This window comes from Macrobrachium nipponense, chromosome 21 (genome assembly GCF_015104395.2).
Source record: "Macrobrachium nipponense isolate FS-2020 chromosome 21, ASM1510439v2, whole genome shotgun sequence".
Taxonomy (NCBI): domain Eukaryota; kingdom Metazoa; phylum Arthropoda; class Malacostraca; order Decapoda; family Palaemonidae; genus Macrobrachium; species Macrobrachium nipponense.
Window position 1 is genome coordinate 74415699 of NC_087212.1, and position 15817 is coordinate 74431515.

The 15817-nt window shown below is 38.0% G+C and overlaps 2 protein-coding genes and 1 long non-coding RNA gene across 6 annotated transcripts in view; 1 reads left to right on the plus strand and 2 right to left on the minus strand.

The window, feature by feature from the left end:
* Window positions 1-2370, plus strand: part of LOC135198176 (protein charybde-like) — a 98071-nt gene extending 95701 nt beyond the window's left edge. For all 4 annotated transcript variants that reach the window (XM_064225698.1, XM_064225697.1, XM_064225696.1 and 1 more), the window contains exon 5: window positions 291-2370. In XM_064225698.1, the coding sequence (XP_064081768.1) occupies window positions 291-375 (85 nt within the window). In that variant the 3' untranslated portion in view covers window positions 376-2370. The remainder of the gene's footprint in view (window positions 1-290) is intronic.
* The window catches only part of LOC135198177 (uncharacterized), a 183573-nt gene extending 174157 nt beyond the window's left edge, over window positions 1-9416 (minus strand). The window contains exon 1 of the long non-coding RNA XR_010310741.1: window positions 8415-9416. This is a non-coding gene — a long non-coding RNA (uncharacterized LOC135198177). The remainder of the gene's footprint in view (window positions 1-8414) is intronic.
* Window positions 9417-10670: 1254 nt separating this feature from the next.
* The window catches only part of LOC135198175 (uncharacterized), a 47122-nt gene continuing 41975 nt past the window's right edge, over window positions 10671-15817 (minus strand). Inside the window, exon 10 of the mRNA XM_064225694.1 lies at window positions 10671-12355. Within this exon, the coding sequence (XP_064081764.1) occupies window positions 12149-12355 (207 nt within the window). The 3' untranslated portion in view covers window positions 10671-12148. The remainder of the gene's footprint in view (window positions 12356-15817) is intronic.

The window sequence follows — 15817 nt, forward strand, 5'->3', positions numbered from 1 at the left end:
TCCCCCTGACACACGTCTGAGTCAGTTTCTCTGGTGTGGCTGTTGCAACTCAGCATCTTGGATATTGGTTCAGTGCCACTTCAATGATGCTGATACCTTCCCATTTACTTGCCAGTTTCATTGATATTTTATACATATAAATATATATATATATATATATTATATATATATATATATATATATATATATATATATATATATATATATAATGTATAATGTTTGCGTGTGTGACAGATCATATCTCGCACACGAAGCGCTGATGTGTCCCTAACCGTGTTCTCTCATTGCAGGATCTTAGGCTATGGCAACGACAACGTCATTTACATCAGTCCCGGTTACACGCTGGAAAAGAAGAGAGTGAGAGAGAACAACTAAACTGTAGTCAGCCATAGCGTTTAGGGAGCTCCGAGGTAGTCGCTCATCAATAGTTCGTCGTAGCAGTGATAGGGGTTGTGTAGAACCAGTCGAGCTTTTGTAAAGGAGCTTCGCCGTTGAGCGTGGACAAGATGGTGAACTGCGCGACCGTTAAAATATTTGGTTATTTTCTTTATGCTGATGCTGACATCCAATGATGTGAAGTTTCTGCATCGGTCTTCAAAGGCTGAGGAGTTTCTGACACGTTCTTTAGTGGTGAAAGCTTTCGCAATGGTCTTATACAGCTGAATCAGTTTTTGGATGAAATTGTCTGAAGTTGAGCAAAACTACTCCTAGGTTTCATTTTTCGCGAGGACTTCAAAGAGAAACTTTTGCGTCATATAGGTAACCTTCGTTTTTATTGGTGTGCAATTCATGACATTTGTTATAACAAAAGTAGCGATCATGTTAAGTGTTGTTAAACTGATATATCACTTGATGGAAAATTCACCGTTTGTTCAGAAAGGGATGTGAAATTCCCGAACCCGAAAAGCAAATGTTGCACCGTTGTTTTTCCCTTTATCATACATATTGATGATCAAACCTCACACCTCATTACCAGGTGATGAATACAAGGAGCTTCCATACTTTATTTTTGTAGAAAGATGCCTTATTTCAACTTCAGAGCTATCATTAATAATGAAAACGTCTTGCTTTTGAATTTCCGTTATCGACGGCCCTTAATGCGTTAATAATAAACAGGTATATATAGTTATTTTTTTACTTGATTATCTTTATGTAGTAGTATGTTCAGACCACTTAAATCATCCATTTTCATCTACAGTTTCGTCCGAGTACCCAAAATTTCAGGAACTACTGCATCATCATTCGAGAGAATTCTTTTGTGTTTCAACACCACCTCCCTCGTTCTCTAAAACTAAACGTACTATCTACAACAAACATTGTTCACAACTTCACTGAATGTTCTTTTGGAGGATCCACCTGAACTGTTTAGTCGGTGTTTATAAACTATAAAGCTGTATCCTTATGATGTACACGAGATTAAATTTATAGGTAACATGACTGTACGTCATGTTTTTCTTGAAGAGGACGCGAACACATTCCAGTACTTAAGAGTTTCCAATAGCACAAAAGATTCGTTTTATTTTTCTTAAAAGGTATGCTAGGTTTATCGTTATAGCGATACACATCTCCAGTTGTTATCAACACTGGTATCACCAGTCATTTGATTACCAGATTTCTATTCACTAGTTAAGACACGCTGCAATCGTGTAGCCAGCAGGTTCACGTTGGTTTTGAATTCATTTCAACCCTTTTCGAAAACCACCAGTATCCAATAATGAAAGTCCGCAATGGAAAAAAAAAAAAACAATCCAGCAGTATTAATGGCTTCCCTTCGGATAAAACTGGGGAAGTTCACAAGATTTCTGCATCGTGTGCCTGCGCTTCTCGGCGAATGCGTCCGAAGGCATGAGAAGAATCTCAAGATTTGCCAAAAATAAGCTAGTCATAGCCGTTTCCTGTGATGTTGCATCTAGGGTTAAACTGTAGCTCTCTATATTTATACGTGTACTGTTTCAGAGCCAAATGAATGGCAATGTTATCAATCATTTTCAGGTACTGCACTCGTGCTCTGTAGTACCCAGACAATAAGGGACAATCGATGGTAGATGTTTAAGGATTTAAACAAAGTTTACGTTTTATGAAGATTTTCATCATCTTTTCTATTTATCAGAATCGCTTGGTCTTATAAATGTATCATTCACAGTAATTATTAATAGGAACATATTTCCCTTTTGAACAGGATGATTTGTGGAAAGAATTTCGGGATGTATTCCTTAATTTATTTTGTCTGTATTTAATTTTCATGTATTCAGAAATTCATTGCAATAAAACATATGAAAGTTTCGGGATGTACTCCCTAATTTATTTTGTCTGTATTTAATTTACATGTATTCAGAAATTCATTGCAATAAAAGATATGAAAGTTGTAAAGTTTTTTTCTTTTTTTCACTAGTCTTTCAAAGGAGTCACTGCATAGTCCGCCAAGTACGGAGTTTCAGCGAGTCGCAACAAAATATACCCTTATAAAGTAGTGAGTCACTACAATAATTGTTGAGGCGGACAGCTGGAAAATGCTCTAAAAATTAATTGACCCCTACTGGAGGTATAACAAGTTGAATGTGGTTTCAAATTGAAACTTTAGTCTTTTACTTTCCAGAAATGGAGCTGTAATTATCCATATCCCTACACAACATTTTCTTTTACCGTAAACTTCCCTAGAAGTTTTGCCGAGTGTATACGCTCTCTTTATCATTCTTACACTTGCAAAAGATTTAAACATAAATAAGGCATCGTTTTATATGCTTTATGATATGGCGGATCATAATATGACCATCATTTTATTGTCGGAAGCACATAAAAGTAAATAATAGACTTTTCTTACAAAATAGTGAAAAAAAAGAGGAAAAACATTATTTACGTTCACGAAAATATGGTCACAGATATGAACATTTCTTCCGTATTCATTGTTTTAGAGCATTCAATGCGCTTTCTAATGAGACCAAAATGAACAAGCTAACACAACTTAGTTTGGCTTTATAACAATTTTGCAAGAAACATCTTTTCCGTGTAATTTCATTGTGGAATTAGTAATTTGGAAGTACCACCAATTTTGTAGGATGTAATTCTATTTCTAAAAATAACGAAGGCAAAATTTAGAAGATGCAAGATAAAGTACAAACAAAATATAGTAATTTGTATCATCATGCAACATGATGTTTTTACAAGATATCCTTTCGGACACTAATCAACTGCTTAAAAAGTGCAAACATAAGGAGTAACTAACCTTACTCGTCTTTCTCATCCTCATCATCTTGAATGACAACAGCAGTATTTGAAGAACTATCACAGTTACATATCCCTATACATTTTAGGACTGATCAGGTGCATCGACATTTTCTTCCATCGGTTCATTTTTCATCCTTACAGAAGAAGTGGGTCAAGTCACGTATTTCCTTTGGGGCAGACTCCTTCAATCTTGTTCCATATTGCAGGTTTTTATTCCATTTCATCCAACCATAATTAGTAGGATCTATTATCTTTGGCTTTGCGATATGGCTACTGCACCAAATTATGGTCTGTAACTTTGCTCTAAGAACATGTTGCATGAAGGCATCATCAGTAGGTGGGAAAGAGGACGCTGGTTTGTTAGTTGAGGTTGCCATCTGAAAGCACAGCTGTCGAGAGTATTACATGAATTGCCTTTAATACCCTTTTCATACATCAAAAGGATGAACTTTCTAGCTGCATCTAGCCCAGCCTCCTCATCTGCACAGTGAAACTCCGCTAGTCGTATTAAAAGTATCCAGGAGATTTTGAATGAAAGCATAAGCAATACGTTTTCTGAGTTCGAAGAGACAACTGGCTGTAACACAACCAGTAAGTACCTGTGCTGGTGGCACTGAATACAGCTCTTTCCCAACTATTGCAGCAATTTTAGACACAAGTATAAATCTCTCCCGAGTGACAAACTTTCCCGAGTGACCGGAGTGCATATAGTATACATCATTGCTTAATTTCCCTCTACTTTGGTAGTACAACGGGATAACTAAGGCATCTGTATTATCACCTCTAATAAAAGTGTGTGGAAATGATGACATATATGTCGCATGCAGCAGCATCTTTGTGTCTGCCTCTTAATGGGTTGAGAATAGTTTTTCCAGGTATCTGCCTCTTTGGCGGGTTATTTCTCGTACAACTTCTCCGTTGGGATAACCTCCAGCAACCACAAGTGTCTTTTCCTCTGAAAGTCTCTCTGAGACTCTGGCCTCTACGTAATTACTCAGAAAATGAATGAGTCACTTTGTTCATTCATGACTTGAGATATTGTCTGTAGTTGGGAACCTATCTATTTCACACAATGATATGAGAAAGAGCACCAATGGTAGTTAGTATGTCACAGCACCACTGCAGTTCTTTGCCTTTGATACCTGAACTTAAGTTATAGCACCAGCGGTCATACACTAACACAAAGGCCTCAATATCAAGGTCAGGATTCATGAATAGGGTGATCAACTTCTTGAAAATAACCTCTCCTGGGTCATCAAAAGTTTTGAACTGTGATTCATTAACACCTTGGATAAAACTCATGCCATCAATGATGTATGCTGTTGGAGTGTCGGGTTTGGCTTTTAATTCAGTTTCTTGCATAATAGTTTCCTCCAATTTGTGTGCTAGGTCAGACTTTGTGGCCTTTCTCATGGTTCCATCATCATGGAATAGTGAAGATGGAACTGGAGTTAATTCAAAGGACAAAACATTCTTCATATCAATCTCTTGATACTTTGCAATTGTAATTGAAGGTTTGAGACCATTCTTTCTGAAATGGGTGAAAGTGCCTGAGAGTCTGGATCACTTCAGATATCTTGTTTTTCAATAAATTAACTAGCTTAGTTGTTGTGTGCATACTGTTTTGGAGTTTTTGGGCAAGGATATGGAATCCATCATCAATCCAAGGAAAACCATTTTCGTTGGCATAGTATTCAGGTGCAGACAAATATGTGCAACTTTCACTCCTCTTATTCCTTTTGCAAAGTGCTTACCTTGCAGCAACATTCAGGCTGTCCTACTAGCATACACATTGGAAGATGGTATGACATCTAGTATACGCCACAATCTCCATATAGCTTTCCAATCCTACCAATGAAACTCATTTTAAAATGCATACCACCGAGTCTCAAGGTTAAACTGCTTTACAGTTCAGGTTTTGGCCAAATTTATCTGCTGTGGCTTACTATAAATGGCAAGGTCAGCAGTCACTAAAACATGTGGCTGGCCTTGGGATTTTGCAACAGAAATCAGTCTAATATGGCAGTATACACAGTTGAGAAATTTGAAGGCGGAGCACCTGTGAAAGGCAAGTATCCCACATTAGCAACAGGAATATCTGTCTGTGACACCATTGCACTGAATCCTGACCATGCTGGTAGGAAGGTCATGTCATCAGTATTTCTACACAATCTCCAAAATAAATTACACGCTTCCACCTTCCTGTGCAAGTTCACGTCATGTGTACTGAAGATGGATTCCTCGTTCAGGCCTTTTATGACATTTGTTAATGGTTGAAAGTGGTTTCTCCATATGTCTTTTTTCTGGCCTTGGAATGACGCCACTTGACTCGGTTCTTTGATGTAACACAGCTGTCATACAGTTAGTTGGTGGTCGATATGCCATCAGACTGGTCAAAATTGTCGATTGCAGCATCTATGATGGAAGTCCAGTCACCTTGCTTATATTTAACAAGCCCTCGTGGAATGTATGTGTCATCTTTATGTTCATCTTCCTCTGCCACTGATGTCCTAAACTGGCTAACCTCATCGTATGGAATAGAATTCTCCAGACCATGCAGTTTCAATGAGTTGCAACTTCCAAATTTGTGATGTAGATGAATACCCAACCCCAAAAAAAACTGATAGGTGCCCAATGATGTTGTGACCTATTACTAATTTTTTACAAGATTATAACTGACATATACATCAGTATTGCATGCAGCACTGGTGAAGGCTTTGTCTGAAGTACAACAAGAAATGAATTCCAGTAAAAGTGTAGGGACAAATAATGCAACTGTGAAGAAACATACAAAAATACACGATTAAGAGTACTGTCGGTTGGCTCAGTTCTTTGAGAAAAAACTCACTTTAATTCAACTTTGAATCATTCTAGAAAGTTAATTTTGGGTCATTAGAAAATTCATTAAATACTTTAAAACATTGCATATGGGAGAAATGCTCATATCTGTGACCGTTTGCTCGCGAACATAAATGAAATTGATTTTTTCCATTTTCTAAAAATTATTTTTGTAAGAAAAATCCCTATTATTTACTTTTATGTGCTTCCAACAATAAAATGATGGTATATTATGATTCTCCATATACTAAAGCATATAAAACTATGCCTTGTTTAATGTTTAAATCTTTTATAAGTGTAAAAATATGATAAAGAAAGCAGATACACTACTAGAAAAAATTCTAGGGAAGTTTACGGTAAAATGTTTAAAAAAAAAAAAGTTGTGCAGGAATATTGGTAATTACAACTCCATTTCTGGAACTTTCTGTAGAGTAGAAGACTAGAGCTTCAAATTGATACCACATTCAACTTGTAATACCTCCGGATATGGGTATCTTAATTTTTAGAGCCACTTTCTGCAGCACTAAATATTTCGGTATGAAGTTATTGCCTGTCACTGCTTAGGCTAATGTTTGTTTAATAGATTAGATTATTTTCCTTCCTGTATGCCGTCATGAAGGTAGTGGGTAGGGCATAAGACTAATGCCCTCCCTTGTATACAGGAAAAAAAATGGGCCTAGCCTAGTGCAAATTGCAATGTTCCCGCTGAATCCGAAAATACGTATACGAAGCTGCTTTAAACAAGTGGAAGCCGAACCTCTGACCTTTTGTCTTTTCCCTCATTGAAATAACCCTTATCTTTTACAGCTTTATTTCTCTATAATCAGTAAGTAATATCACTCCTCTCGTCTAAAATCAGAAAGAAAAGTCAAATCATGGACCACAGCAGGCAGTGTATACGAGCAACAGACATAAAATGAGTACTTTGAATGTAATAATGTGGTAGCAATGTAAGATGGTATCGGTGACTGTCTGTTGCCTTAAGTCCTACCCTCTGAAGTAGACCCCACAACATTTTTGTGGTTGCCACTTACCTTTATCATGCATGCTTTTCTAATCAAAATTGTGCAATAAATAAACTAAATTAAAATAAACCTGCAGTCAATGGATAATATACAAAGCCTTCACCTATCATTTTCAAAATTACTGACCAATTTTTGATTACCTGTTTTGTACTGGAATTTGCTTGCATGCTTTTTCTGTTCATTTTGAAATTAATGAAGTGTTACTTTGATGGTGCATTCCAGGTCCACTATAGTTTATACTCCAAATTAATCAGCACATCCAAAGTGGGATAATAAATTAACTTCAATGCAATTACTTGATGTACCTATTAGTCACTTGTTTACTGAGTTTTGACTGAATACATACCCTGTGTGTATCCCTCAAATTACCACTGCTACACTTTTTAAACGATTTTGTGAAGGTACAGTGAGGCAGGGGCACAGCACAGACAGCAAGCTAGAGCACAGAGCCCATGTTAACCTAGGTTTGGGTAGCCCATGTTAGCCTAGGTTTGGGTAAGTTCCCTTGCGACGCAGCACTACAGGTTAGGTCAAAATGAGATTATATTATTGATTAAGCTCACTTCATGTCAGCACGGGTCCTTACTCCTGGAGCAATATACACAGGTTAGTATGTATCCATGTAGCCTATGTACCACAGATATTATCCATCGAGGTTGCACCAACACCTTAAGTTTGGCTAGGTTAGGTTGCAACTATCAAAATACTACAATTAGCACTCTTTTTAGCCATTGTTTGGGACGTTCAAAGAAGGCCCAAAACCCAAAGTCAGATGATATTTGGTGCCTCAAATTGCGTCAAGTTAGTATGTATCCCTGTAATCCCCATGGTCACATTAGCCACTAATTAATTATTACTAATCTAATCAAACAGTAGCCTAAGTTTGGTTTCGAGGTAATTCTACAGAATAGTTCCGCACGGACTGCAAGGAACGTAACCGCGGATACGACATCCACTAGGGATTGGGGTGTCCAATGTCTTTCACAATGTTTAGTACTGGCCCCTGGGGGTTAATTACAGTCGTCCGAATAAATATTACTTAAAATTCTTGTTCAGGAGGTAAAACTGCATAGAAAACCGCAACTGCCATAGTCTAGACCGCCGCGGAATAGTACTATAGATCTAAAGATTTCAATAATAGGTATGTTTGATAACACTTCATCATAAATACCAAACTCAATTCCCAATCCAACCAGTTAATAACTAAATTTTGAGCTCCGATTAAAAGTACTAAATTCAGTCCAAGGCAGAGTGAAGACAACCTCGGGAAGTTACCAACCACTCTGTTCAGCAAGCCCAGAGAAAGGAACTAAATATTGGGCTTACCTGTCTCCAATAGAGAATTGGTACCATCTGACGTTCTTCTATAGCCTAATGGCTCTCTTCACAATACTAGGTATCAATAACGTTTCAAGTTAAAAAATCCTACGATCAAGATCAAGAGTTTCGTGGAGTCTATGGGTCTTCCAAAATGGGCTCTACAGCAAGCGATAGGCTAGTTCAACACACGTTTACTTCCATCAGCGCCAGGAAAAGCTCCAAACACTTTTCTTTTTTTAATGCAAAGCTTTGTGAAGACACGTGCAATATCAAAATTAGTTGTAATGTCTTCAGCGAAAAGGTATTTTTAATCCGAAATTTCAGTCCCGTTCCTCCAACATATTAACGCGGTCACTTTCCACGCATGCCAACTAAACACTGAGCCGAGGTAATCTAAATAATTCCGCACTGCAAGGAACGTAAACGCGGATACGACATCCACTAGGGATTGGGGGGCGTCCAATGTATTTCGCCGTGTTTAGTACTGGCCCCTGGGGGTTAATTACAGTAGTCCGAATCAATATTACTTAAAATTCTTGTTCAAGAGGTAAAACTGCATAGAAAAACCGCAACTGCCATAGTCTAGGCCACCGCGGAATAGTAATAAAAGACCTCTCAACACTGACAACTCACTTCAAGTCTTCAACTCAGTCACCGTCAGTTACCAGAATAGTTGGTACAGAGTCTGAAAATTGTAGCCAGTAGCCACTTCTAACGCGGGCATGGGGGGAACCAGGCAGAATGTTAAGACACTATCTACAAGTTTTCATTGGAAAATGTCAGCTTGCCATTCATTGCTAAAAGAACCACATTTTCTAAAGGAGATAAGCTGCTATTCGTGGGTTGGCGGTGGTAAAGGGCTGAAATTTCTTAAACCTAAATTTAATTTTACATGAATATGATTAGGACTAAATGAATATGCCGAATACAATTCTCGACAACTTCAGTTAGGTAGGAATATAACTCCAGAACACAAGTTAAGAAAATAATACGGAAAATTACTAAATTACCGTCATAAACATGGTTAAGATAGAATATTGGCCTAGAATTAAAGGCATTGCTTAAAAAAGATGGTCCCTGAAACTTTCAATCTAACCTAAGAGGTAATGATAAAACAAATGAAAGCACTGGTAAATAACAGAATTTACCACCATAACATCAAGTTTATTACAACAAAATTAGAATACTGTTTCAAGGTGACAATATTCTTCTACGTAATCTACTTGGCTGAATAACAGAGGAAATTAATTACATAATTATGTTCATGTTAAAATCATTAGTTTTCCCAGATTTCTATCAGTAAACATAAGCTACACATGAAATCAGCATTCATCAACATACACAATATGTATGAACGCTGATAAATTCGGCAAAAGGGTCAGTAACAGAAAGACACGAAGACATCAAAACCATTCCTTGCGTTGAATGGCCTTCATTTTCAGACGATTATCCCGCAAAAACCTAGGGCTTTTAAGGGGAAATACCCCGTCAAATGTAAAACCTAGAATGAAAGATATTGTTGGCAAATGCAATTACGGAAAGGAGAGCTTTTATTACACAAACAACTAATTTTGACATTTCAATACAAGAGAGTTACACTAAACAAAGATTTATTTACAAGTAACTCGCGTAGAGAATCAAGAGTTTAGCACAAACTTTAATACACAGTGAAATAAATATATAAAAAGAGGACATTATGTTAACAGTAATTTTACATGAAACATTTGACAACGAATAAGATTGGAAAACAGGTGTAATTACAAAGGTTCATCGTATTGATTAAACAGGATAAGGCACATACAGCAGCCTTTTGTTTATATATATGCATTATATATATATATATATATATATATATATATATATATATATATATATATATATCAAGCTTATTGAAATCAAAGATAAATGAGTACTGAATGACTCTATCATATCGCCTGTAGTACATGAGGATGTTTAAAATAACATGACAATCATTATTCTATAAACGCATGAATCTGATTTACTCTCCCTGTTGTGGTATGTAAAAGTTTAGAAGCTGTGCTTGACTACCCAAACAGCAAGGCTGTTAACTGATGATGTCAAGCAACCAAACAGCAAGGCTGTTAATTGATAATGTATCTCAACAACGGCAACTTTCAGTTATTTCGTTTGGATGTCTAGTGAAGTCCTTTTAGACTGTTAATAAAGGTGTCGTATCTAATTTCCAAATGGAAGTCACCATGTGGAGAATGCTCCTGATAATGCATCCCTATCAAGTTTAAATTTCATTCTTTTTTTTCTTTTTTTTCTAATGCCATGTAAAAAGTATTGATGTGATAACACGGGCAATGGCGATAATTCTTGTAAAATAAGGCAGTTTCAAAGGCTAACATAAATACAAAACGATAGCTGACCTGGCAGTGAGTAGGTAGGTAACCCGGCAGCTTTTGGCATGGAATTGGACTGAGGTCGACCAGACAAGGGATTAATGATGAATCACCTGAGTTGACTGAGTAAAGATCCATAGCCCACGATTTACAGATTGTAAACCAAGGACAATTAAATATTTGTTACTACTCTAAATACATATAGGTTACTTGAAGACAAATTTCTTTTCGTGTATTGAATGTCTGACGTATTCCTGGTAATGACGTATTCCTGGTAATTTTCATTACACTTTTCCTCAAGATACTGTTTAAAACAATAGAGGTATAGAGTTCCTCCCCTCGACATCGATAGAGAAATTAACTTTCAGTTGAGACATATGAGACTGTATTTTGTAACAAAATAACTGACACTGATAAATAATTAGGTTACTGGCAGACTACCACTAAAGGAAAATTAATACAAAACCGAAATAATTAATGCAGAGACAAGGATGCAAATGCTCTGTTGTACCGACGAGCTAGTGGTGGGCCTGCCTGCAATGAGCCGTGTGACGTTATTGCCTGGCCGACCTGTCCTGGATTTACCACAAATTTGGCCTTGAGCATCTTTCCCATTAACTTTTTAACAAGACCTTAATACAAGTGACCAAGCTGAAGTTGTGCCACTTCATTATTTCCCTGAATACAAAAAGTTGCTGGAGAATCTGTTCGTGTCACACCCAGCCTTAACACAACAGTAAGAGATGAATGCACAAACAAACAATAACATAGTGCTAATATTTAAGTACATGCAAACCAGTGCAAACTAATTTCCTAATTTTTAAAAACGGGGTGTAAATACATACCAATAGTACAACAGCTGCGAAAACTGTAACAACAGGTGTATAAGAACCCATTGATTACTTTCTCTTAAACCTACAAAATGCATTGCAGTCATGTTCATTGTAACTTCCTTTAGGAAGTGTGGAATAGTCTCATGAACAATAACATCATTAATTTGAAGAGGTTCATACACAATTTTCAATACAGCGTGTCTATATCACATTCTATGCACTGAGAAATGCACATTGTCGCATGCCTTTCATTATACAGCCAATAACTAACCACTGGTATGACACTCACTCATGAGACCTGTCCACTCTGCTCGTTTCATGCCCAAATGTTTTCAGAGAGAAGAGGATCTTTTTCTTTGTTTAGACCCGTTGTCCCTGATGCAGCGTTCTCCAACTCTCCAACAAAGCCCAGAATTCACCGTTATCATGCACATTGTTTTAGGTTGAATGCGCCACCACCATCTCTTTATCTCGTACACTCAAATGTACGTTTATTTCTCTGGGACTTCCGGAACCCTTTGGTGCCAACGATCCAAGCGATTTACATTGTGCCGTAAGTGGTCCAGTAGGAAACGTTAAGAATGAAAAACGCAAATGGGAAGAACAACCTGGAGAACTTATCTATGTACAGAGCGATGTCTTTGCCCGTACACCGATGGACGACATATTGGGGCACTCCCGGACTCCTCGACCTCATGCGACTTCTACTCCTGCTTCTGGAGTACCCGTTGAGACGTCCGTCCTCCGACTGGAAAAAGGAAGCAAGAGTTAATTACATCACAGGAAAGGCTCTGCTTTTAGGTCTGTGTCTGTTATAGAATAGTCTTTGGTATTTTCGGATGGCATTTCGGCTTGTTTACTTAAAGGTGGCATGTAAGCTTCTCCTAATATTTTAGAATCTTACAGCCAAATTGAATACCAACGGTCAATATCCGAGGAAAAATTTAAGTACTCATATACGTGAAGGCGGTTTCAAACATTCATTAATATTAGCAACATCAATTTTTCATGAAGTTTAGGTGCCTGATAGAAGTCTTGGGTCAAGTAAGGTAAGTCTAGGTGTCTGGTCTGGTAAAAGTCTCGGCTCAAGTAGGTAAGTCTAGGTGTCTGGTAAAATTCTTGGCTCAAGTATGCTAAGGTTAGGTGTCTGGTAACACTCTTGGCCCAAGTATACTAAGTCTAGGTGTCCGGTAAAAACCTTGGCTCAAGTATGCTAAGTCTAGGTGTCTAGTAAAAGCCTTGGCTCAAGTATGCTAAGTCTAGGTGTCTAGTAAAAGTCTTGGCTCAAGTATGTTAAATCTAGGTGCCTGGTAAAAGTCTCGGCTCAAATATACTAGGTATAGGTGTCTGGAAAAAGTTTTGACTCAAGTGCTAAGTCTAGGTGTTTGGTAAAAGTCTCCGCTCAAGTAAAATAAGTCTAGATGTCTGGTAAAAGTCTCCGCTCAAGTAAAATAAGTCTAGATGTCTGGTAACAGTCTTGGTTTCTTAGTTCAAGTATGCTAAGTCTAGGACTTGTTAAGGTCCTGGCTCGAGTATGCTAAGACTAAGTGTCTGGTAAAAGTCTCGACCCAAGTATACTAAGTCTAGGTGTCTGGTAACAGTCTTGGTTCAAGTATGCGAAGTCTGGGTGTAAGGTAAAAGTCTTGGCTCAACTACGCTAAGAGATGCCAGCGAACGTTTGAGATTCAATTGCTTCAAATGCTTTTAGGTATTACCCCTAGGCTTATTGGCGAGATATGAAATGATCCCAGACTTCAAACTAAAACAAATAAATGCTTCTGAAATTGTTGCATATGATATAAAAAAATATCAATTTCAAACCTTTTTAATGGGCCCATTATTTTTTAGGAAAACGAAAGCTCCACATTCTCGCCTAAGAATGTATTATAATTTATAACACAAATAATTCAGATTGAAGAACTCACAGAATTTCACCCAAATATATCTGCATCAAATTTAGGTAGAAATTAATTTCATGTTCGATACAAAATCATCTATCGAATATTTCTGATGCCAGAGCAACTTGTGCCGTCTTCTGCGTTCACAGGTCATAATGCACGCAATACGCAAAACACTTAAAAATGACCCCATTTATGGCAATTCACCCATGTTCCCCCGCTCCCTGCCATTAGAGGTAATCATAATCAAAAGAGGCCTGGAAGCATATAATAACCCAAATATTAGGTCACATCTCAGAATCCTAAATCAGAGAGTCCCGAATGAGTGGGTAACAGAAGATTCGCATCACACCACAGTCCTACCTTTTATTTTTGCTATGTAGTTGCTATTCCTCAAGGGTTCGTTATGTGATGATTTCCAGTGTAATACAGGAACTGTGTAGCGAGTTACCTGAGATCACGTACCCGTGATCTATTAAGTTATTGATAAAGCTGAGGGAATTGATGCAACATTCAGATTGGAAATTAGAATCAATCATTTATTGCTCGCTAATTAAGCGAATGGTTCCAGCAACGATTCTTGATGTGTTTATTCCGAATATTAATTGAATTTGACCCAATGGTCTTCGTCTGTCAGTCTGAATATCTTCAAATACTGACCAGAGCCGCTTTACTGCCTTGAATTAATCTTTACATAATGTTTCAAATGGGCAGTGTTTTATCAAAATTATGTTGAATTTCTGGTTTTCTGTTAAAGAAAACTATTGAGGTGATTATTAGTCTGTCCGTCCGCACCTTTTCTGTCCGCCCTCAGATCTTAAAAACTACTGATGCTGTATAGTACAAATTGGCACGCAGATCATCCAACCTCGAATCATTAAACATACTACAAAATTGCAGCCCTCTAAGTCTAGGTACTTAATATTCTATTAAAGGTTAAAGTTGGCCATGATCGTTCGTCTGGCACCGCTATATGTGCCAAGAACACAGGCCCCCACCGGGTCGTGACTGAGAGTTTCATACAGCAATATACGCTGTACAGAAAATTCAATTGTGCCAGAGAAACTTCGGCGCATATTTCACGTGTTGATAGTTGAGACCAATAGACAGACAGACAGACAGAGGTTCAATACCCATATCAGATTATTGCTCTCAAAGAGAGAACGCACCCCCACTAATTCTACAGCCAAGAAAACGTTCTTCCGCGTCTCCCATCAGTGAACCAACCCACACTTGCATCCGGTTGGAATCTCCGCAACGGGACAGTTCCGGCCATGGCCTAAAGAAGGAGGTCTATTCACAACGGACTTAGTTAATATTCGACCAAATTCGCGCATGAGGTCACGCTGCGAGCGGATGGATATTTACCTGCCAGTCAGGCCAAGAATTAACGATATTAATCCAAACAATTTTCTTCTATCTTTTTATTTTTATTTTTATTTTTTATTTACATTTCGTTCTTTTCCGGCGACGTGAGGAGCGGGGAGGGGGGGGGGGTGTTGGGGGGGGGGGGCGGCGGGTGGCGGGCAAACGAGAGATTCATCACTCCTGACCTCAAGCGATATCATTTCTTCCACTTAACAGGTTACCGTAACCAAAGTCCTCGTTAACCTATTTCACCTTTCCCTTTCATGTAGGGCGACTGTTCGCCCACAGCCGGTGAATAACGAGATCAAGGGAGTAAAATAAGGTTTCGAGAAGCCCTAGAAGCCATTTGGCTTTCCTCAAGCATTAGCGGGAGAAGGGGAGGAGAGAGAGAGAGAGAGGGAGAGAGAAGGTAGTAGTCATTCAAATTCAGAGTTAGACCGAATCAGGGTTGTTGTGAGAGCAAGTCTGCCGCAACATTGATGAAGTGCTTTCAGTGGAAACCGTTCAAGCAATTTTCAAAGCGACAAAGCTTTTGACGGACATGACTTTTTTTCACCATTAGGAGGAGGTACCTACCGCCCAATTTCGTGATTGAATGATTATTAAGAAATATCTGAAGAAGAATGGGGAGTGTTGAAGACAGCCATTCCCGACTGTCGAATAAAACCTACTCTGCTCAACGCACGATATATAGTAGTTCAAGTGAGCACACCAGAGGAAAACCGACTTGAGAGTAGATCTCATAAGTAATGGCAGAGGTTTTCTCATTCATAAACAGAAAGAGGAAATTGGAAGAAGTTCTCTAAATACCCCAATGAAGAATATGATAAGAATATAGGTAATTAAAATGACAAGAAGCCATAAGTTGTAGCAACAGGAATTTTCAGAGCAGAGAAGCGAACTAGAAAAGCTGGAATAGAATTCAATCAACAAATTATGAAACT